Source organism: Saimiri boliviensis, chromosome 11 (genome assembly GCF_048565385.1).
Source record: "Saimiri boliviensis isolate mSaiBol1 chromosome 11, mSaiBol1.pri, whole genome shotgun sequence".
NCBI classification, from domain to species: domain Eukaryota; kingdom Metazoa; phylum Chordata; class Mammalia; order Primates; family Cebidae; genus Saimiri; species Saimiri boliviensis.
In genome coordinates this window covers 72334843-72360340 of record NC_133459.1, presented here as the reverse complement: position 1 = coordinate 72360340, position 25498 = coordinate 72334843, and the positions used below count along the sequence as shown (strand labels likewise).

At 35.4% G+C, this 25498-nt stretch overlaps 1 protein-coding gene across 14 annotated transcripts in view; it reads right to left on the bottom strand.

Annotated features, from left to right (window-relative positions):
- TNNI3K (TNNI3 interacting kinase) overlaps positions 1-25498 on the bottom strand; it is a 323082-nt gene that overhangs the window by 175681 nt on the left and 121903 nt on the right. For all 14 annotated transcript variants that reach the window (XR_012512449.1, XR_012512451.1, XR_012512453.1 and 11 more), the window contains 5 exons: positions 23289-23427; positions 17599-17743; positions 17406-17510; positions 13444-13538; positions 12704-12853 (listed from right to left, as the gene is read on the bottom strand). Coding sequence is in view for 8 of the 14 variants with exons in the window: in XM_074381016.1 (XP_074237117.1) it covers positions 12704-12853; positions 13444-13538; positions 17406-17510; positions 17599-17743; positions 23289-23427 (634 nt within the window). In the remaining 6 variants the exon portion in view is untranslated. The remainder of the gene's footprint in view (positions 1-12703; positions 12854-13443; positions 13539-17405; positions 17511-17598; positions 17744-23288; positions 23428-25498) is intronic.

Below are 25498 nucleotides of genomic sequence, written 5' to 3'. Positions count from 1 at the left end.
GAATAAAAAAATGCTAAATGCTCCTCTGAATAAAGCAATGTTTTCCAATAAAATTAAACTTTGACACTATTTCAATGTGGTCATTATAAAAATAATCTCCTGAAGCTAATATATAAAAGAGAAAAACAGTCAACCTTAAAGATCTTGCCATAGGATTTGTGAAAACAACAGAGCTCACTGTAAAACTGTCAAACTTAAGGAATTGAAAAAGCATAAATACTTAACCATTACAAAGGATCTGCAGTTAACTCGGATTAAGCACAGACCTAGCTTATGTAGAGAGTATATGCTGAAATTTGCTTGCCTTTCAAATCCTCCCTTCCAAAACAAATTTAAATGAACAGTGCATTCGAGATCATGAGATGGAAAAAATTATGGTATTTACCAGCACTAAAATCTTTTCCGAAAATAACAAGTCTAAGATTCTTTGAGAAAAAAAAAGAAAAAGAAAAAAGGATTGTGATTATAATTGCTAAACCTGGTAGCAAAACTGAAATCTACATAGTTAAAAGCTAGTGTCCATTTTCTTATCCTCTCCAGCTTTCTATTCATGACTGGTGGATATCTGATTTTCTCAAATCATAGGCATAACTTATAATGAAATAATGTGGGGGACAGTCCCATTAGCATTCTTTCTTTGGACTCAAGTGAGCTGACGATCAAGGAAACCTTAAGATATTAAGGACGTTAGCCAACAAACAAATTTCTAGGGGAAGCACCTAATAGGCAGAGAGAATAGATAATGTAGTAGTCCCAAGATGGGAGCAAACATAATATGTTTAGAAAACAAAAGAAGGCCAGTGTGGCTGGAGCATCACAAGCAAGGATGACAGTGGTATCAGATTTGGTTGGAGAGGTGGGCAAGTGTACTTCATGTGGACTAGTGCATCTCAAACTTTTTATTATGTGTAAGAATCACTTGGAGTGCAAGTTCAGATTCCTAAGCCCTGTTCCAAGAAATAATGATTGAAAAAGACTGTAGTAGCGGATGAGTGTTGGCGTTTCTAACAAGGTCCCAGGTGATGCTCGTAGGTAATCTGCACTTTGACTATGACTGATGTAGAGCTTTACAGGTGAGAATAAGGAGTTCAGATTTTTGTGTAGGGTAGGTGAGATGGGGAGCCACTGAAGGAATTTAATTAGTAAAGGATATGATTTGTTTTACATTTTAAAAAGATCCTCATCTATGGATTAGAAATGATAATCCCTCCTTGTACGATTATTGTAAAGTTTAACTAAGAGGATATATGTAATATGCCTTACAGTTCTAACACATCAATGTGCCTTTTGGGTCTTCTCACTGCTTTTTCTCTTTGCTTTTTGCCCCAAGAATTGTAGATGAACTCAGAAACTCCTTTTTGGAACTTCATATGGATCTTCTAAATATCAGTATATTCATTTTCTATTGCTGCTATTGTTAGTTATGACAAACGTAGTGGCTCGAACAATACATATTTATTATCATATAGTTCTGGAGGTCAAAAGTCCAACATGGGTTTTTCTGAGCTCAAATTAAGGTGTTAGCAGGGCTGCATTTCTTTCTAGAGGCCTTAGGAGATAACGGTTTCCTTGACTTTTCCAACTTTTAGAGGCCAACCACATTCCTTGGCTTGTAGCCCTTCCTATAGCTTCAAAGCCAGCAATGGTTGGCTTAGTCCTCATATCATATTACTCTGAGCTCTGCTTCTGCCCCACTTTTCCATACTACAATGAGCCCATTGGAATAATTCAGGATAATCTTTCTCTTAAAGTCAGCTAAATAACAACCTTGATTCTTCCCCATGTAAGGCAGCCTACTTACAGTTTCAGTGAACAGGACCTAAACATCTTTGGGGGGGGCGTTACTTTACCTACCATATGCAGTTTCATGAAGATTTCAGTGTGCCTGTGCCTTGCTTGCGTGTTGGTGCTAGCTGCTGTTGAGTATTTCCTTTTCTTGCTTCTGTGGCCATTTTAATCTCAGGATAAAAGTAGTACTACTGACCAAAAGTTCCTTTGGAATTATAATTTGGCCAGGTTTCCTTGACTCACACCTGTAATCCCAGTGTTTTGTGGGGCTGAGGTGGGGGGATTGTTTGAGACCAGGAGTTCAAGATCAGACTGGGCAACATAGCAATGACCCCTATCTCTACAAAAAGTTTTTTTAAAAATTAGTGGGGCATGGTAGCATCTGCCTGTCATCCCAGCTACTGAGGAAACGAGGTGGGAGAATCACTTGAATCTAGGAGTTCAAGATTGTAGTGAGCTATGATCACACCATTACCCTCTAGCCTGGGCTAGACCTGGGAGATACCCTGTCTCTAAAATAATAATAATAATAATAATAATAATAATAATACCCCTCATCTGTTTCTTGCAAGATTCAGATTCTGAGTTGGTTTTCCTTTTCAGTTTTTTTATTTTTTATTTTTTTAACTGCCCTCCACACTATCTGATCCCACTTTAATAGGACCTATAGTGCTTTTGAAATCTTCCTTTTACCTTATTTGGTCTTTAAGTGTTTGGGCCCAGGAAAAACACAAAAAGAAAACCTTTTTCTTATTTCTGTTTTTCCTGGGAGAGACTTCTTGGGGGGAATAAAAACAACCCAAACCCCTAGCATTTACCCAAGCACGACAAAGCTAATTCACAGAGCCCACTTTCCAGTCTATCTCAGCCCCTCTGTAGAATTGACATTGGCTGACAGATGAGAGGGCCTCATGCTTTCGCCAGTGAAGCAGAAAGTTGCATCCCGAATCCTGAACGCCTGTGTGTGTTAGTGATCACACCCTTGATGTTACCTTTCATTTCAACAGCTCTCTTGGCTCCATTTGCTTTGAGCAGTTTTCATTTCCTGCCAGCACAGTGGCACAATTTGCTGGCATTTTCTTTGGGATGCTTTTCATCAAGAGCCTAATGAGTGCCTGAGTTCTGGCTGATGATAAGCATGAGGCTGCCAGGGAAATGCCAAGAGGCCCCCTCAGCTCTGGAAGGCATCTCTGCCTGATTTCCCACCTCCTGCTAACTGTGGGCTAAGGCACCCACGTATGGGAAATTTTCCATGACTAGAACTGCTCTGACAAGCCACTAAAGTACATGCAAAGAAACCCGAAATCCAGTAAAGCCCAGCTCCTGGATGCTTGGCCACAGGGAGTTAAGCAGAAAAATAAACCTTAATGGAACTCACTAAATGGACTTGTTAAGCCAAACTCCTGATAATGGATACACCCAGATAACCAAAGCACACTAATGGAATACCTCCAGAGATAATCAAACTTCCACTAATTAAATAAAATGTTTTCCTATATCTAAGAATTTACTATCTACACCCAAGCATTTTACCAAAATAGGAGGTTGCTATGTTATTAGCCTAATGCAGCTCTAATGACAATCTGCAATTTCAGAGAATTATTCACTGGAGCACCTGAGGGTTTTGGCAAATGTGATTCTTCTCCCAGCTTGAAATCTCTTTTATTTCCTGTTCCTCACTCTTCCAGTCCTGTGTGTGTTCTCCAAATTTCGTGCTTTCCCTTTAATTTGTCTACTTGTGTTCCTTTGTTTTTTATATTTGGTGGGATTTCTCTCCCTCTTAAATCTTCTTTGCTTTCAACTTTCTTAATAGTTATTTTAAAACCTAGGTTTTGTTTAAGATGACAAGTCAATCCAAGAGACTATTACAAAAATAGTTTAATATCTAAATCACAGTCATATATACAACAGATGCCTTATCATTATTTAAGAATGGAAGTACAATTTATCTCTCTATAAGGTTGTCTTTCTATTCCCCACTATTTTAACTTAAAAACAACGAAAGCTGATTCTAATCTCTTCCCATGAGAATATTTTAAGAACTAGATCTGGAGATTAGCAGTAAGTGACACCAGTGCTAAGAGCTCCATGATTTGGTGACTCAGAGGTCTTCTGGGTTCATGGCTGTGGAGAGAACATGGAGATTTAGTCTCAGTTACAGAAGGAATTCTCATTGACCTTGCATGTCTCATATGCCCAGGTCATCAAAGGAGCAGCCTGGGCCTTGCTTTAGACCTGGCCCAAATAATAAAGCTTTCACAGTAATTATATATATGAGGCTTTGTTCAATATTTTAATATATTCCCTTCCCATTATGTTAAAAGCTCACTTTCCAGAGCATTGAAAAGTGGAATCAGAGGATGGCTTATGACAATAAGCCTTCAGTGGCTCCTCTTCCTCCTGACCATGCTGGTCTGATACACTGTTCATTATTAGATCAAAGGTAACAAAAATTTCTGATTTGCTATATCTTCTCATCGCTTAAATATGAAAGATGTCCTAATTTTATATCACAGAGAGGGAACTCACATCCCCTTTGACCATTTACTCTTGTCCCTTAATCACCAGGCCCCAGTAAGGATGTCACTAGTCCTTTACCTTAAGAGAAGGATCCACAGGCATGAAGAATGCTTTTGCCAAGAGATTTTTATATACAAACTAAATTATTTAGCTATCCCTCTTTTTTGTCTTTTTCTCATTCTGTTTTTTTTTTTTTCTCTTTCGTTTCCTGCTTCAAACATTCATTGTGCACCAATGAGGGGCCAGCTCCAATAACATCTTCCCTGAGAGGCCTTCCCCTTCCATGATTACTCAGTTTTAGATAGTATCCTTGAATTTTGTGTTCATCATTGCATTTCCTTTTTCTTTTAGTCATAGCACTTATTGTTATATGTTACGTATTTTCTACTTTTTTTTCTTGCTTGCAGCCTGTGTCTTCAAGCTAGAAATGCAAACTTCCTAAGATCAGGGAGATATTATCTGTCTTACTGATCCTATCACTAGGAACTTAGTTCCTAGTACAGTGTCTATCACATATTATTAGGCTGGCAATGAATTTTTGTTGAACGAATGAATGGTATTCAGTATGAGAGAGAGTGTTGAAATAGAAATATTATTTACTCTTATAATTAATGCTATCAAATGGGAAAAATTATATACATATTTAAATCAAATTTTATTTAGCCAAGTTCTAGGAAGAAAAGATACATGATGTGAATGTGTATAATGGTGAATCTTACAACAATCTGGAAGAGTCAGGAGAGTTAAGACTGTCTTTCAAGCTCAACTTGAAAGATGAGGACAAATTGATTAATCAAAAGGGAGGAGAAAAGCATTCCAGTCAGAAGAAGATTTTGCTGTTCCAATGCATAAAAAGAAGAGCTTTAGAACATTCCTTAAAACATGTTTTTCTATTTATTTGCATATTAGGTTGTGCAGTTAATAAGAAACCTATGATATTTACAGAAATGGCTACACAGACAACAGAAAAGTAGCAGTTAGTATTGCTGAGAATATCAACTCTCCAGATGCCATATAGTAGGACATAGAAAATAATGTTATGTCTAAAATATTTTCCTTTTGTCTCTCTTATTGCTTTCAATTAGCATGTACTGGACATCTATTAGGAGTCATTCATGTATTCCAGTTATTGGAAAACAATGAACTAAGGGCCCAAATGCTTGCTCTCAAGAAGCTTATAATTTGGTAAGAGGAGAGAGTGTTTCAGTATGAAGTGGTAAACACAGAGACAGAGACATGCACATAGTAAAGCAAAACATAAAGAAAAGATGTGTGTGCTAGGCTGGAATGTCAGAGAAGACTTTCCAGAAATCTTCAATAAGACTAGGAGACTTCCATAAACTAAGTCTTGAAGACCAAGTGGCAATCAGAAATTTAAAGAATGAAGTGACATGGAGAGGACAGAATGGATGTAGAGGGAGATTGAACTGCCATGAGAAAAGTCTTGGAAACATGAAAAAACATGATATGTATAGAGAAGAATGAGCAGTTTTATACTATTACTGTTACGTGAAATGACACTGCCTCAGGGGGTTATTATGTGGATTTGATGAGTTAATAAATGTTCAGTGTTTAGAACATGCATGACACAGATTGCACACTGAGTGAATGCTGGTGATCTAGTGAATATAACGATGGTTGTGGCATATGGGGTTGTCCATGTAACAGGAGTAAGAGGACATGAGGTTCAAGAGGCAGGAAGTACACAGGACAGGAAAGTCTTTGTATGTTATGATATCAAGCTGAGCCTTTTTCTTATGGGTGATGGCATGTCAGAGAAAGGTTTTAAACTGGGGAATATTATGGCCTTATTTGCACCTTGAATATATCTCTCAGTCTATAGTTGGAAAATAAATTTTAAAATGCTGAGGACAAAAAAGGGCAGCTATGAGGAATGGATCAGAAGAAGTATTATAAGGATCTGAACTAAAATCGTGATAGTGAAAAAAGTAAAAAGGATGGATCAAAAATATACTCATTAAGCAAAATAAAGAAGACTTCTCTATTTAATAGATAGGATGTGTGGTGGGAGAAGTTGAGGAGGAAAAAGTATTCAAGCATCATTCAAGATTTCTGACCTAAGTGACAAAGTGGATGCTAATACCATTAAATGGCTAATGGAATAAAGAATGCATAGTAGAAGAAAGAGAATGATAAGGACAAAAAAAAGATGGTAAGTTCAGTTTTGGACTTACTGAGTTTTGTACGGTCCTCAGATATCCAACCAAAGAAATCAAGCAGTCAATTGGTGTGGTAGCTTGAAAATATGATTACAAATTCTTTGACATTCCACCTTGACTATGGAGAAAAACTCTGCTGTAGTAAAGAGGCTTGCAAATTTGTGCTATAGTTTTAAAATATTGTTTTATATATTTGCATGCAACTATACATATTAGAATAATGTCTTTGGATTACTTTCATAATATTTTGATTAGTTACTTTCAAATTCTCCTTGATTTTGCTTCACTCTGAGGCTTAAAATTAATAGTATAACTTGAGCCATAAATAAGAAATATCAATATAACAAAACAACACACGTTTTATAGATGCAGGGATTGTCCAGAGGTGTCTGGCTGGAATATAAGCCCTTCATTAGTGGGTTTATAGTGGATGCCTATTATCGTAATGTATCATAATTTCTAACTGTACACTAAAGCATGTTATAAATTAGGAAAGACCACGAAATTTGGGAGGTATGTGGATTCGATTGAATCTCTGCTCTGCACTTACCAGTAATAGCTACTGCCATTCTCACTGAGAATCTGTTATGTGCCAAGCATTTAAATCTTATCCTTAAACCTCATCAGAATTCTGTAAAGTGGTTATTAATATTCTCGTTTTGAATTTGAGGGTAAATGCTGAAATATGTTAAAGAACTTGCCCAAGGTGATTAAATAATAAGGATCGAGTTTGGGCTTAGATCTAATTTTACAGTGTGTTGATAAGAGCTTGAATTCTACAATAAGAGAGACTCCCTGTTTGGTACTATCTCTGTACTCAAGAGCTGCATGGATTGGGCAAGTGTGACTCAGCCCTAATCTTAATCTATTAATGTATAAAATAAAGATAATACCAATTTAAAGGGTTATTTTGATTAAATTATATATACATATATATGCATATGTAAGATGCTTAGTGAATGTAAGTACTTTTACTATTCAAGTATATGAATTTTTATGATTATCATATTTCAAAAACATTTTTTCTGTTTTGAAACATTTCTTCAACATTTCTCACTGCAATGATGAAGGTTCTTTTCATTCTAATGACAGTTGAAATTATTTTACTCATTTTTTAAAAGAGAGCAACTAAACATGTAAGAAGGTAACCAGTATACAAAAACAAAAAATCACACATGGATTCCTTATCCCAATCCACTATTGCACACTAAACTAGTATCACTAAACTAAGTTACTGAACTTCAGATAGCTAGGAATTGAATATAGAAAAAGCCTGGGAGTTTATAATCTATTGGTGAAAATTTGTCAAGTAATTTAATGAGTCTATCTCTTGTTACTTGTATTCCTCTCCCACCCTCATCTATGTTATTTTTTTTTAACTGTCTAAAAACTGTAGAAACTCATGACTCTAAGATTTCATTACTTTTAGAGACTACACTATAGTACATTTACCATAAATAATTCACACAATACTACACTTGTCAAAAGGAATGAACAAAGTATATGTCATGGTACAGGAGCCTTGATTTTTATTGTTTTTGCTCACTTACTCACTAATTCTCCACCTCCAGCTCCCTGTCACTGTGAATTAGGTGTCTTTGCTGTACACGAATATTGTATTCTGGGTAATTAGATATTGTGATAGGAGCCTCTGTATATTACTTTAACTGGTGTCAGTACTGAAGCGAATAAGAAGTTTTTACTTCTGTTTCTAGTTTGGCTTATTTTCTGACCCTAAACAGCCTGACATAAAGGATGCTTTTCTTTGTCAAAGGCAGCCTTTTCAAATCTAACTGCCAGACACACTATTGAGCTATGTGTTCAATTCTAATTGGCTGAGATCTTTTCAATTCGGCAGTTTCATCTTTAATGCAATGGATGTAAGATTATGTGTAGGTCTTTTCAATGGGTTTTCCATACTGGTGATTAGGGCAGAGGATTTGAACATAAGCAGGCTGCTGGCTATTCCTTCTGACCAATTTAAATCGATTCATACAGGTCCTTTGTACCACAGGTAAAGGGCAGAACAAATCCAAGTGAGTGAGACAGCTTTTGCTACTCTTTCAGATGTAATAGTAGAAACGAAGAAGGCGGAGATGGAGAGGGGAATCACTCTAAATACTGTAAAATTGGAATTCTAAGCAGTCTGGCAGATAAATATTGAAAATTAAACAGTAGGCTTCTGTGTAGATCAAGGTCGCCAGGAAAATTATTTTCAAGATTGATTTTGATATCTTTAGGTTAAAAGGGCTATGCAAATAGAAAGCATTCTTTATATCTGATTCCATAAGGAACCATAGTGAGTAAACCCTTTTCTGAAAGTATTCCAAAAGAGAATACATAACTCTTCCAGAACTCCAAATCACACTTTCATGTGACATATCAGAATAGTAGAAAGAAGGTCAGTTAAATTTAGCTTGGGTCAGATGAAAAATTTCAGACAGAAACAGGTGCTGCTGAGAAAGACTCCACAGTTTTCTGTTGAGAGATTCGACTAGGATGAACTATTCAAATTGGGCATATCCAGAAGTATACCTATTCAGATAATACCCCTGATTGTGAAGCTCCCTTCTTGTTTCTCTCTCCTGGGATGATATGGGGTACATAGTAAATCATGAGGGGGCCATTGTAAACCATATCGAGTAGAGTTTTAGTCCTTCCTCAACTTTACGTCCAAATTGCTCAGGGAATTCCTTAGTATACCATATCAACTAATTTAGTGACTCCCTCTCCATGGAGACAGGGAAGCACTTCTTTATTCAAAGGAAAGAGTGACAGGTACACTGCTGACAATATTAACAGGGCCACTTCAATTCTTCCTGAACACATGAAAACAATGCAACTTTTTTTCAGGAAGAGAAAAATACCGACAATTTCATTCTGTTGTCTTACTTGCTTTGCCCTAGAACATATGCAAAACATCCATCTGTCTTCCGAGCAACAACATTCAATTTGTTAAAATTCATAGTAATAAAGGAATGCAACACTGATGCCTGGCACATTAATTTGAACAAATACGGTGACAAATATGGCATATGTTGCAGGGGCCAGTGGGCAAGTCCTCTAAGCTAAAGGATCTTTGTTTACATTTCATAGGAAATCTTAGAAGCTTACACAATGATTCATTGTTTCATAAAAGTGTGGAATTCCACGAAAAATAAAAGTAAAGCCAGTTTTCAACTATCACTCTCAATCAACTAAAAACAAACAAAGCCAACTCCTGTGAAGAGATAGCTGCAGCAGCAATTTCTGAGCTGCCTTCCGGAAGACTAATGCTTTGTAAACAGTCTTACACTGAAGCTCACATTTCTTGAGAGACACTGAGAATCACTTGAATAAATGCAATGTGTTGAGTAAATAGAATTTAGTAAGGCCTCCTGAGACTTCAGAAAATTAAAGATTTTCCAAATGATATTCAGATGTAGAACTACTTACTTTTAAAATATAAAGTAGAACACCTTTATATCTAATAGAAATATAACCATATGTTAAACAAAAGACATAAAGCTATGTATATGCATGTTCATAACACAGTACTCTTAATAGCTCCAAATTGAAAATTATCCAAATGCTCATGAACAGCAGAATGAATTAAAATATTGTGATATAGTCACAAAACATTTTACTAAACAATAAAAATGACCAATCTACAACTGCCTGCAACAATGTTAATGAATCTCACATATTGTTGGCTGAAAAGAGCCAGACACAAAAAAGTACACACCATAGCATTCCATTTATATAAAGTGCAGAAAGTGGCAAAATAACTATGCCACAAGAAGGCAGTGATTGGTAGATCACTTAGGGGAGTGATTGGAAGAGAATGTCAATGGGGCTTTTAAGGGACTTGTTATGTTCAGTTTCTCCTTTTGGGTGCTGGGTGAGTTCAGTCTGTGAAATTCATTGACCTGTATGGTTACAATATGTGCAAAAGTATATGTTTGTATTTATACCATATTCAAATGAAAAGCTAAAAAGTAAAAGCCCACACAAAACACAGTAGGCCTATATCTGATTACTTAATATTCTGTCTGTTCACTTGTCTTTATTAAAATAAGTCACCTATCATTTTTCCATTAGCAGTCTTCACACCTATATATGTTTCCTTCTTCTTGTCTATGTGCTTACTGCATGCTTACAACAGTTCTTCATTTTCAACCATCAGACTACATTTCTGCTTTCATTGATGGTTTTCCATATTCCGCTTTGGTCAGAAAACCTTTTTAATCAACTTGGTAGGCTAGGAAATCTTACAGGTTAATAATTGCTATTTTCAGTATAGTCTTTTAGCATTCTAGTATTTAAAAAGATAACTATGTTTCTGTAAACATGTTGACATCCTTAAAAGACAATGCAGTCATCAAAAGTTAAAATAATGATCAAAATGTGCCTTTAAAATCTGGTATATTTTTATAGTCTTCAATTACAACCTACAATTTCAAAGACAATATATACTCTTTCATATCACCTAAAAATCTAAACTCCTTAGGATTGTGTGTGTATGGAGAGCTCACTTATGAGGCAAATGTATCTCAATAACAATTACAAATATACTTTTTCACCATCTCAGTATCTTCAGTTACCGAGATGGTGAAAGGGACTTGTGACAAATTTGAAATGACGAATTTGTTATTAAGCATCTTTATTTCTGAGTTACTGCTAGTACCACTGCTATCACACTAAAATACCAATTACTTAGAATTTATTTTGTGTCAGCCACTGTTCTAAGCAATTTGCATATATTATCTCATTTAATATTTACAATCTTGTGAAGTAGAAGTTATAATCCTTATTTTTCAAATGAAGAAAGTGGAGCTCAGAAATATTAAATAATTTGTACAAATTAACAAAATTATTTATATAACTATATTGTTAGTATGAAGTTCAAGAATAGTTTCACACTATTTCTGGCAAGCATTATCAGCAATTCTATGACACTGGAGAGGAAACAGAATCTGAACTCCATAATCAGTAGGTCAAGGCTACATGCCAAGGTTCAGAAACCTCTGGCACATAATACATTTTCTCTTGTCATCCTAGACTACTCATTCACACCCTCAACGCCTTGATGCTTGCCTGCTCCTTTCTCCTCTCATTTTACTTTGTCCTGGGCAAAGGAAATGATATAGATTAATGCTATTCCACCCACCCTGGTTTTATGTTAATATCTACTAAAAAGTAGAGTTTAAGTATTGCAGGCATACAAATTTAAACTACTGAAAAGCTATTATATTCTTAAAAATTATGAAATTCAAAGTCCCTTTTTTCTTTTCTTACTGGAATTGTGAGCATATGTTAAGGCCATAGGTACTAAAAAAAAAGGGCAGGGAAGGGTGAATATTTAAAGGAGGAAAAGTCTCATGATGGCAGTTAGGAGAACTGTTAATATACAGGACAGGATTGTTTGAACGAGACTCCTCTTGTAACCAAACTGAATGAGACCTGGAAAAATCAAACCAGCAAACAGCGATATCAATTTCTGGAAGAGGTCTCTAGCATAAAACAATACTTTGGAATGAATCTCAACATTTTCAATTCCAGGCCAAATATATCAGCTTCTTTATTATCTTAAAATCCCAAAGATTTAATAAGCATTACAAATAAAAGAGCTATCAGGAGACAAAATAATAATAATAATAATTTGTACAAGGTCAAATAATATGGCTTGATTTAAACCCAGTTGTTCTTATACCAGATCTCAAGCTTTCACCACTTTGACCTCAGATAAGTTTATACTTAAGCAAATAAGTTTGTATTCAAATAAATTTATACTTGGCTCCCTCACATTTTTCTGGCACAGGCATTGTCAGCAGGGTTAGATCTGACAAATATTTTTTTCCCCTCTCGTACTTATTTTTTTCTTAAAAATTTGAATCCACATGAAAATTCCCCCATATAGGAGATAAAGACCAGCACTGAGCCCACTCTCCTATCATTAGCCATCACAATTTTTTTCTCTGGTAGCTAGAAATGTTACTTTTCCCTTTTCAAAGTCCCAATACTGAGAATGCCTTTGGCTTATCTGCAGCCTAGGAGTTGCCTTTTCTAATTACAGTGTATTGGACTCTGATCCAAGGGCCTAGAAACTCAAGTAAAATCTACAGAAGAAATGAGAGTGTTCAAGTCATGCAAGCAAAGTAATTACTGATGCATTGACATAATCCATGCACACAGTTCAATGTATCACCATAGAGACACAATGATTAAAAATATACCTTTTTCATAAGCCCACATCAAACATGTCTGCTCATCTTTTTCACCACTAGACCTGCTGGGATCACAAGCCACTACATTCATATCAGCTCCATTATCCAGTAAGAACTGAACAAGGCGAATGTGACCGTGGTAGCAAGCAGAGTGTAATCCTGTAACAGAAAAGGAAGAACAAAAGGAGAAAAAAAGAAAAACTGCACCCTAATTTTCAAAAGACAGTTATCATCACATAACAGTATTATTTGCAGAGGCATAAAGTAAGGATTTATTTCTTTGATAAAGAACTAATTTTATTATTAACCAAATGAACATTACTTTAAGCAAAATGGGTGTTCTATTGTACTCAATCTTCTACAGAGACTGTCTTTTCCTCAGTACAATTACAGTATTTCTACATCTATTGTAATTTCCAAAAACAAATGTTAGTATCTTTATACAAGTAAATGAACAAAGACCCAACACAGGTATTTTTCTTGATCACCAAATCAAGGGGCAGAGCAGTGTGGTCAGTCTGTCCCTAGTGCAGGCCATAAAAAGATGCATCGAGTGTAGATAATTTAACACAATAATAAAATTGACCAAAAAGTCAGTCAGTCGTTGTCAATTCTAAATGATGTCAGTTGATAAATACCCTTTCCCACTAGAGTTGAGTGCTCTCAATGCCCCCATACTCCTTTGTATACCATTATCCTTAAGCACTGATAAGCACCCAGAACTAGTGACGTTTTCACCACAGTCTTACCAGTGTGCCCATCCCTTCCTTGGTGGTTGATGTTTATGACATTCTGATCAAGAAGAAACTTGACTAGGTCAATGCTCTTGCCATAGGTACAAGCACTGAAAGAACAAAACAAGAAAGATAGAAGGCCCTTGTTATGGACTAAATTGTGCCCTCTCTTTCACACCTCGAAAAATCGTACATTGAAGTTATAACCCCTGATAACCTGACAGTGAGACTGTATTTAGGGATAGTGTTTTTAAAGAGGTACCTAAGTGAAAACGGGTCATTAGGGTGGGGCCTAATCCAATATGACTGATGTCCTTGTAAGAAGAATCTGGGATTAAGAAACAGATGACATAGAGAAGCAGCCATGTGAAGACACAGCAAGAAGGAAGCCATCTGCAAGCCAAGGAAAGAGGCCTCAGGAGAAGCCAAACCTATTGACACCTTGATCTTGGACTTCAAGCCTCCAGAACTGTGAGACAATAAACTTCTGTTGCTTAAACCACCCATTCCATGGTATTTTGTTTATGGCAGCCCTAACAAACACATGCAGTCCTGATTAAGCCAGGTGTTCTAGATGCTCACATGTATATAAGAGAGCCAAAGACACAGAGAAGGCAGGAGGCGATAAAAAAACAAACCAGCACCATCTGTAAAGGCTAAATAAAAATGTGGATATATGGTGAGAAAATCCTAAAGATTCTCACATCTGGACCTTTAAGAAAAGATCTGTATAAAATTTCTAGTGTTTTTTTAATCAAATGTTCTCTAGGATATTAGTTATTTTTCATAAAAGGAGGTGAGATATAAGAATTCCATGCATTTTTAGCTGCAGAACATAGGAATTGTTCTGCAAGACAATCGAATGAGAAATTCAGAAGGTTCAGGTCTCGGTCTGAAATGATTCCCGGTAAAACCATCTACTGTCTCTCCAAACACTTCCTTGACCAGAGGGTAAGATCTCAGAGCTTTCATTTTACTGAAGGAGCATTCGTTGTGCACTCAAATCCAAAGTTCTGCCACACACAAACCAGAGGATCTTGGACAAGTTCTCTGATCTCTATGAGTTTTAGTTTTACTATCTATAAAATAAGGATAGACAATGCCTTCTTAATTTGCCAAATTGTTGCTGAAATTTCAAGTTAATTAATGCTTATAGAATCACATTACAAACTGTAGAAGACCTTTCATTATCAGCTCTTTCCAGTTGTGAGAAAGTATTTGTGGAAAAATTAATACATTTCAAGATGCAAGGAAACAAGATTTTTATAGATAAATTTTACAAGTAGATTTGTTGAAACACTTATTTGAAATTCTGATTTCTACTGTTTACTGGGAAAGCTAAGATGCATAGATAAAAAGATTTTGTATGAAATTAGCATGTCTAGTAAATGACTACTGGATTAAACTTTTTGATTAGTAATTCTCATGAATGTTCTTTTCCTGTAGTTTCCCTCATACCTCTGCTTCCACTATCACTTGTTCACTAATAATACTCTACATTAAAATCATGAAGAAATATGAGGTATGTAATAGGTAACTGGAAGGAGCTAGCATTGGCCAAAGCCCCAACTAAATGATGGCTAAAGGAAGGACATAGGGACTTGGTTCTAGAAGAAAGAGGTAGTTCACTGGGTCGTAGCACTTCCTCTTCCTGGAATGGTCTTGCCTAAGTCATTTTTCTTTCATGAAATACCATTCATTTTTTTCTTCCAATTGAACTAAATATGAAGCATTCTAATGAATTCATTGCTGACCCCTCTACTTCTTTGTAATTTCAATCTTACAGTGCTTATCACACTGTGATACTGTACTGGATACACCTCTGTTTACCTTGATACCTTACAATAGGGATTCTTTAAAGACAGCAAGAATCCTGTCATCTTAATGTACCCAGTAGCACCAATACAAGGTAGGTCTTTAATAACACTTTCTTGAATAATTAAGTGAATAAAAAAACTACCATTTCAGTGGAATATATCACAGCATCATTAACTATTTGCAATATAATATGACTCATAATAGTACACATTTAATATTGATTCATTGCTCTTTTTCAAAGAAACTACTTACAGAAAATAGGTTCTGAATATATGTACATATATGTGCAATATATTTACATATATGTGTGTATATGTGTACTTCTTTGTGCATGTGTGTACATATATACACATATACATTTGTATGTATATATGTATGTGTATATACATATGAAAACCACAACAGAAATGCACTAAGTGTTTACTCTCTGTGCAAAATGCTGTGATTTCTACACAGAAAAATTTGTAGAGTGAATTCCTCATGTAAAAGGAGTTTCTTTTATAAATATTTGCTTAAAATAAATATACCATAAACATTAATCTGTTACTTTGAGTAGCCACAGGCTTAGACAAAATAAAACAATTGGGCATATACTTTCAACTCACTTCACAAATCTCATATAGACAATCTTTTGGAGGTGACAGTCACCCTCTGATTACAGTTTTTGCGAATTTTAGTGCACGAAGTAGCAAAATGATTTAAAAACTAGCCTGAGGTGTCAGCTGTAACAGGCATGACCTAATGGGAAAGAGAATACCAGCAACCAGTACATATAGGTTCTGCCAACTGTCCCCTGCAGGGACAGATTCCACTGATCCATTTGACTGAAGGTAGGATCTAAGGAATTCTTGCATTTTTTTCTGTTACTGAGTGTGTAGAAAACAGACAAAATATTTTGGTACTAGAACATGAAGAAATGTAAAAAGCACATGATTTAGAATTAGGTAGGCATTTACTACATTATTTTCTAGCCATAAGAAACTTTGGCAGGTTACTTCGTTTTTCTGAGCCTTTTCTCTTCTGTAAAAAAGAGATAATAAATCCAATTTCATAAAACCTTACAAGGATTACACGAGATAATGGATGCAAATCATCTGGCATATGGTCACTATTCCATAAATGGTGGTTTTACTTCACTTTTTTTTTTTTTTTAACCAAGTCTTTGGTTGACAAGAAAAATATGGAAATGCATGTGAAATCTGACAGGTTGATACCTGATGCAGAAGCATAGGCTTCATTTTAGAATGGTAAGAAAAAAAGAGAGTCTCCTCATTTTTATTATTCATCAGTGCACTACAAAAACATTATGGGAACAACAAATTAATCTCAAATACATTTTTAGAGGTTACAAACTAATGAAAAATATATAATGTGTAAGTGAACTAATTTTCAAGATCTATTAAATTGCTTTTACTGTTACAGCAAAATAGTTACTCATTAAAAATGAAGGCCTTAGATTTTATAAAACATTCGCCTTCCTTTTGGGCATTTTAGGGAACTATAGCTCTGACTTATTAGTACTCTTTTCTTTTTCTCTCTTTTTATTTTTGGTTGCAACTTTTCTAATCCCGGCTGCTCCTTCAATGTGCTTTTCTAGAGCACACCATAAAGGGCTCTTATGAATTCCTAGAAAAGAGCTAATGCCTTCTTAGGTATTTGAGTGGCCACCCTGACTAGGCTTTTACATGCTGACAGATGGATGTTTTAGATAGGTAGACACATTTGCACGTAAGGTTTAAGTAGAAAGGAAAAAAGTGTCACATTTAATGCTGATGAATTCTGGTAATGAGATTCTTGTTGGAGGAGGATTACAGGCACATCCCTTTTTGGCAGCTTTCCATGGAGTGAAGAGGAATAGAAGCAATATGCTTACAGATGTTGATATGCCTGTTGCCTTGGCAACACCAGTCCCTGTCTTTGTGGCTGCTGCCAGGAACGCAGCATCTGGCTCCGGCCCCGTCTGTTGTACTGACTGCAACATCTGTCTCCACCTTTTCTTCTGTGCATCTAGCTTGGGCTCTTTGTCCTCTGCCCTACCTCTGCTATCACTCTCTGATTGCAACATCTGCCACTATTTGTTCTTCCTTTATGTACACAAGCTTAGGTGCTTTTGAGTGTCAGCGAAGTTTAGTGGCTATTGCACTTAAATATTCTTTTACCTGTGAAAAGCTGTTTCGCTGAAGATGTTTTCCTTAGTCAGACTTTCTGTTCCTGATATTTGGATGATTTCCTTGGCAACTTCAAATTTGCCATTGTAGCATGCCCTAGATTTGAAGAAAATATCTTGTTAATATTGTAAGCAAGTACATAGAGTATACCTGGAGGACCTATGGAATACTACATAATACTCACAAGTGCAAGGGGGTATCTCCATAGATATTAACAACATGAGGTTGAACTTCCAAATCACTTTGCAGCAGATACTTGACTATATCATGGTGTCCAAATCGAGAACAGAAATGGAGTGGGACATGGTCTTCATTATCTTGAGCATTCACTATTATCAGCAAGCAAGAAAAATACATGTTATCTAGAACTCTCTGTCACCCTTCATATGTGTAGTACCATGGACATTTCTAAGTGCCTGAGAGATCCCAGGAAATTTCCAGTTAATGGTAAAAATAAAGGAAATTAAGCATGACCAATTTTTAAAATTATAATTTTATTTTATTGCCTATTGCCACATTGAAAAGGCTACAGGCTTTCCTCTAGCTTTCATAAATTCTATGGAACACATCAAATCAAATCTATCTCACACAATGAAACAGTTCAGGAAAATAATAGCATCCAAAAGATACAAGTAGCCTTATTTCCACAAGTATCACCTTTCAAATTAATTATTTTTTTCTCTGAAGGATGTTAAGAATTACAGATCCTGGCCAGAGTGCCATTCCCAGAGACTTTGGTTCAGTAGGTTAGAGTGGGGCTCCACAACCTATATGTTATATGTTTACAACACTGTTTTAAACAGCTCTGATGTTCATCCTTAGCTAAACATTGCCATACTACAGTACGCAAAGCATGGTGTAATGAAAGGAAAAGCATTTAGACTTAGGCAGACCTCATTAATTGTTTTACTTTAGACAGGCTATTTGAAATTCAATTCTTCATTCAGTAGTGGACATTTGTCCTTCTCTTTGGAACATTTAGCCTTAGAACCTCTTCTGACATTTGGGTAATTCCCTATACTGCAAGCACTAATGAGAAGCCAAGACCACATTTTATCATAGAAGTAGAAAACGTGCTTTCCAAGGTCTCTTTGCAGCTAGGGAACAGAATTAGCGGAGGGTGACCATATGTCCTGGTTTAGGCTTGTTATCCTGGAATAAGTCTCAATAATGATGCTTTTACTCTCAACAGTTCCCTGATTTGGATACCTATCTGTCGACTCCTCCAATCAACACATCACATGAGACTCTGACTTCAGAGCCGATGACACAAAAAGCAGGACCTAATCTCTCTTGGCAATGTGGCAGTGGTGGCAGTAGCTCCATCCAATTTCCCATGGTAGCAGTTCCAGCCACAGATTCAACACCCTGCTTTATTGGCATCAGAAGCACAAGTGTCAATGTGTGCCTAGCAAAGGTGGCAGTGCCTCTTCACGGGACCATATTTGGGCATGATTTTGGATGTTGATCCTCACTGTGAGAATTTCAAACATGGCTTTCTACTCTGTTCTGGGGGAAGAAGATTCTGTGTGCTATATGATATCCCTTAATCTACTCCTTTTATGCCTAAATTAGCAAGAGTTAGTTTCTAATGCTTGAAAGTAAATAACAAAACAAAACAAAACAAAACCTTGACAGATTCATTCTTATTCTTCAACAAGAATCAAATGATCATTATGTACTAGCCATTAAGCTAGTGACGGAGGTACAGATGTCTTATCAGTAACAATGGATATAGTAACATTATTGTTGCAGGGATGCTGAAAAGAATAAAGAGAATTATGATAGGAAAGCATCTATCTAGCATGATGCTTGTCACGTACTAGACATTTAATAAAAGTTACTTAACATTTTTACTAATAGCCCTCTTAGAAATTTGCTATGTCCAAAGCTAATAACAGATAAATGCAGAGTCTATGTTCTCAAATAACTTATAGTCTAGTTAAACAGTCAATAATTACAGTCCTGAAGTAATAACAACTGAACATCAAACTGCTCAATGCCTAATCTGGCTTTAATAATTTTTAAAACTAAAATAATCAAATCAATGCTCTAAAGTCATTTGTTTTATTGTTTGATTACTGTGTCAATCTAGACAGGATCTTAATTAGGCCTTGTAGCGGCTATATTTGTAGACAATCATTCTCATTTTATTGTCCTGCAAGATTTTAAGCCAAAGGGAAATCTTTAACAAAGTCATTGAGCTTCTCCTCCCAAGGCTGTTATTAAAAACAAACCTTCGAATCTTTTTTTTATTAATGAGTAGCTCAAAAAGACACCTTTAATTCTGAGGAATGTTCTTGGTTCTTTTGATTATCTCCCTTTTTAAAAAGCTTTTTCTTTGTTCGCATTCTGTTCTAAGCTAGGGAAAGTCAATGCCACAAGTCAATGCTTGAGAATAGTCAGGAGTCCAGGGCATCTGGAGCATGACATAAGAATTCTTGAGGTTCGGACGGAAAAATGCAAAGCAGAATGCAGTGCAATCTTCTATTAATTTATAATTTGCCTTTGGCCATTCTTGGCTCCACCCAGTATTCCTCTCCCAATTGAATTGGTAAACTTCCAATTAAGTGATTTACTTGGTGAATTATCTGCTGTGGTTGATACATATTTCCATAAAAAAAGATGTAAATACCAACTGAAGGAACAAGCCAGGAGAAATAATGGAATCAGACATAGAATTTATGTGTATATACGTCCGTTTTTGCTTCAGTCATTGTGATGTATTTAGTTTTGTCTTGGGCCAATTTGCAAAGAAAAAAATATATATATTATTATGTCATAGGAAAATTGAATGCATAAATAACATTCTATTTGTTCTAACTTAGCATCTTATTGAGAAACGTATAAAGGAGAATTTAAAACAAAAGAATACATGTAAATCATTATTAGGAAAATATCTAGTGCCTGGTCCTCTGTTTTAAAGAGAGTAGGTATATAGCGATATCTTTTGAATGAAATATTGAATATTGGGTGAATGGCTGCTGTTTCTTCTTTATTTCTGCATACTGACCTTAAAAATAAAGCTTTCAGATTAACCTAGCAAATGTTAGCACGTCCTACAAGATCTTTAAAATTACTCCCAGATCTGTCTTTCATAAGCTTTTGGTAACAGATCTGTGTAATACATCCAACAAGATATTTCAAAAAATAAAACACTTCCTCTTGTTGGGCGTGTTTAAAGATTTTTTTGTGGTTTTCTGCAATATTCAGCTCCATCCAGTTCCAAGGATTGTGTTATTTAAAAGACATACCCATTTATGATTAAGATGACAAAAATTATTAATTCTAAATTTAACTGTTTCCATTTTTAACATTATCAAAATGATAAATTTTGAATAATGTATTACTATTTTTTTCTTATGCAGTCCAGCAATATTTTAACCTTTTCAATCTCTTTCAGGGACATTACACTTCTTCTCCATTGCCCTAAGAGATACAAAGAAGTAAATCAGAAGCTTAAAACATACCTGACTGAATAGATCAGCCTCCCAAACATGCTGAACCAAAGAGGCTGCTTTCACAATTACATTTTAGATTATTTTGCAATCTGAATTTATTTTCATTTGTGACATTTTGTTACCATAGAAACATACTGTAAATACGGGATTTCAAATTGTACTCTTTTGGGGGTCATTTATTTAATCTTTCTCCTATGTCTGTTTGTAACAGGCAGGGCCCATATCTAAAATAAATCATTTGGAGGCTTAGCTACATCTTAATATAAGTGAACTAACTTACAATAAGTCCTGCACAATGTCCACGGGCTTAGCAGATCTTTTGGTTTATTTTGTGCAATTGGTTGAAGTGCAAATGGTACTTAAATATCAAGCATGTACAAGAAAGAAATAAAATTACTTAAAAATCTGAGTCATGGTGTCTCTTGATTTTTTAAAATGATTGAGTAGGAGCCATGTAATACTTATGTGCACCAAAAAGAAACTGTAAAAAATTGTATCATATGATGTTGGTATGTAAGGGGGATATGGTTGTAGTATTACACATTTCAATGCCTTTTGCAGAAGAGTCTTTTGATCCTAGAGACATGCGGATCATAAATGACATTCATTTTGACACTACTGAGCTCTGGAGTTGTGCAGATGAATAAAAAGCTAAGATTGGCATCAATAATAAAAGGAAAAAGTGATGTGGTTTCTGACCCCTTGGAAGAGTGAGGCAGTTTCAAAAACACGATTATGTGTTCAGTGGTTCACACAGGTGTACCTCTGCCTATTCTAAACTAACAAAATGAAAGAGACTGCTTAAACAAGGTCCAAGGAACAGCATTCCTTACATCCTGACAACATAGGTTGTTTATAATAACGCTCTAAAGTAGATGCCTGAGTTACTGCATACTGGCTTATAGAAAATAATACAAGTTATGATTTTAAATTTTACAAAATAAAGTGGCCCATGTTTACAACTTGGAAACTGGAAATTACTCTAGTCTCTTGCCACATTTGTCTCTAGGAACCTTTGTGTATTCTTTATGGGTAGATAAAAAGCTCGATTAGCTTTATTAACTAAATATCAATCTGAATTTTGGACCAAGGAACTGGCAGTTCTAGAGATTTGACAACCATGTCCTTTTGGAAATGTGTATTGTTCCCACTGCAAAGGCCAGCAGTTCTTACAGCTGGGCTTTTAATTAGGTCTCTTGGGGGTCAATGGAAGAATGTTGGATATGCCTGAGAGAATTTAATGGCAAAATGCAACTGTGAGTGAATTTTTATCAAAAAATAAAGTTTGTGAGTAAAAGTGAAAAAAAGAAATTTTCAATGACATAATCAACTTTCCAAAATTTATTTTATAATTAAGAAAATAAAAATGAAATGAAATTCTATCAACTGATTCTAAAATCCTTCTATGTATTCCAAAGCTTTTTTCTGAAATGGATCACACTCAAACTCAATCTCTATTAAAAAAAGTATAGTAATATAATATCAAATATTGGGGATGCTGTGGGAAGGAATTGAAATTCTCATATATTGTTTTAAGATTTTAAAATAGTACAAACATTTTGGAAAACTCTCTAGAAATTTCCTAAAACATTAAACATATGCATTATTACCTTTCAGTTTATCAATTCACACACACACACACACACACACACACACACACACAAACACGATAAAGAGAAATGAACATATATGTCCACAAAAATACCTGAATAAGAATGCCACTGGCAATTGTATTCATAATAGAAAAACACTAGAAATATTAAAATGTCCACTAGGAGAAGAATGGATATACCAATTGTGGTATATTCATGTAATCATCAACAATATAAAACAACAAACTATGTTCCATACAACAACATAAATGTCCAAATCATCTTGTTGAGCAAAAGAAACCAGTCACAAAATTATACAAACTTCAAGAACAGATAAAACTATATATAGCAATAAAAGCTAAAATATTAATTATCTTTGGTGGTAAAGTCTATTTACCTGAGATGAGTGCATAAGGGAAGATTTCAGAGTGATGAAATCTGGGGGGTTTACAATGGATGTATACATACATATATATTCATCAAGTTATATTCTTAACATATGAGAATTTGCTAGATGTAAATAATGTCTCAATTTATAAAAGATTAGTGAACAACAGCAAATATAATTAATTTTTCTAAGAAAACTCTTTACTTTCACTGGAGCACCTAATATATTAAGAATTTAGCTAGAATGTGTAAAGAAGGATTCACATGTAGGCTTAATAAATATATTAAGGATAATTATGACTAGTGGAGCAAATAAATAGATGACTACAGGATTAGTCAACATCAAGATTATTCTCTGGTAAGTAAGAGAAGTACAGGTAAAAGGTATACATAAAGCAAATGATAGAAAAGGTCTTTTAAACATATAATCCTACCATCTGCTTTGCTGCCTTCTTCCATCAAGAGTTTTGCAATATTAAAGAATCCTTTCGCAGATGCTAGGTGGAGGGGTCTATCTCCAACTTCACCACTTACATTTACATCAGCACCAAATTTCAAAAGAAGGCGGGTTACCTAAAGAATTCATTTATTTGAAATTAGTATCAAAATTCAAACAATAATGCAAAACTTTTGGCAGTATACAAGAAAACTGGTTTAAACCATAAAAAATTGACTGTTATATCACCTAGCAAGGAGTCCAAAACCGGAACAATTCTAGGGTTGATTACTACAACAGCTTAATAACTCAAGTTCTTTCTGTCATTCTGTTCTGCCATGCTCAGCAAGTAGGATGGATCACCTTATGGTAGCAGAGAGCTGCAGCATCTCCAGGCATTACAAACTGAAGTCCATAGTGTAGAGCAGAAGATGATCTCCACCTTTTGGAACAAGGGAGCACTTTTTTTTCAATCTAGAAATTCCTGCTTAAAAACTCCCCAGAAACCACTTCCTGTATCTCTTCAGTCTGGACTAGGTCATTTGCAATTTTCTAAACCAATCCCTGGGCAAGGGGAAATATTTACTGTGAATGACTTCACAGTGGCTAGAGATCGGGGCATCTCTAAGCACAACCTCTCGGAGATAGGTTGAACAGTGAAATAAAATCATGAGTCTGCAAGAAAGAAAAAAATATATGGCCCAAAGTGGTAATAGTTGAAGTGATACTTTTGCTTAAGCAACTAGTGGTGCCTGCTACTGTATAATATGTAATGAAGTTGTTAACTTGAGTGGTAATATAATATACTGATTAAGAGTTAAGGTGCAGTGTAAGATAGGCCTAGAGTCGAATCTAGAATCTATTTATGTTAGCTGCGTGTTCTTGAGAAAAGTTAATTTATCTATACTCAAGTTTTTTCACATGTGCAATGGAAATAATAACAACATACTTAATGTATGAGTTGTCATGAGGATTGGATTAGGAATTTGTTTAAAGTGCATAGCACCATGACATACAGTATTTATTTTATAAATGCTATTTTTTATTATTATTGGTGGACTGAAACAGTGTTATTTACAATTTCTGTTTCAGAGTTAATGTGGGCTAGATGCGTTGCTAGGGAGCTTTGAAAAAATCCTCTCCAAATTTTTTGACCTTGAAAACCTACTTTTTCCATTTGTTCTTTTTAGTATCAACTCTCTTGTCAATTTCATAACGTAGGTTCATGGTACATAAAAAGTCCTCTCTAGAATCATGCAGAATCTTCTCTGAACGATCTCTTCCAAAGTCTGCTTCTGGCCAGAGCCAGTGGTAGTTGACTTGATTCTTGATTTTTATGGCAGTTTCAGTCACATATCACTACTGATCATCTTGCTACTGGAGTTCTAGCTTTTTTCCTGGATATGTGAGTGAACTGGAGATAGGTACAGTAGCCCTGGCATCTTCTCCAATTAACTGATACTCTACATCCATATGGTCAGAGAGGGACAAAGTGATGAAGCATGTAGGAGTCTTCCTGGGATTGCGTTAGATAATTTAGGAATTCCTTCGAGTCACTTACATATATACTTAAAAACTTTCCAAATAATTTGTGTAACCTTGACATTGCCTCTCCTAAGACTTTCAAAAGTCACCTCAGTGATACTAAAAGGTAAGTTAGGATGTGTCTGAGTCATTAAAATAGCAGTTAGGGTTCAAGTTGCAATTGCCCTCTCTCAATTGTCTTCACCACTGAAGTGTCAGCACAAAAGTGAATTCAAGTTCTAAAACCATTTTCCTTCCCATACGTCAGCAAATAAACATTTCTTGAGTATTAATCTCTCAAGAACATGGTAGACATTTGAGAGAAATTCTAGGCAAAATATTAGCTAGGTGTGATGTGGGGAACTGAATTTCCATTGAGTGTAATGGACAAGAGCCAGGGTTTGGAAATCAGGCTTCTACTTATCAGCTATGTTGCCTTGAACAAATTATTTATCCTTTTAATACTTTAGTTTCTTCATTGCTAAAGTGGGAATAATAATACTTCTACCTTTTGAAGTTGTTGTGAGGATTAAATAAGTCATCTCACGAAAAGCACTCGGAAAAGTGCCGGGCATTCAATAACCGTTAGTAAATGTGGTAACCCCAACTTGGAGCATGAGCCTTTTATCTCTTTGTTGGCTAATGGGCTGATCAAGACTTAATTCAGGAGAAATGAAAACAGCA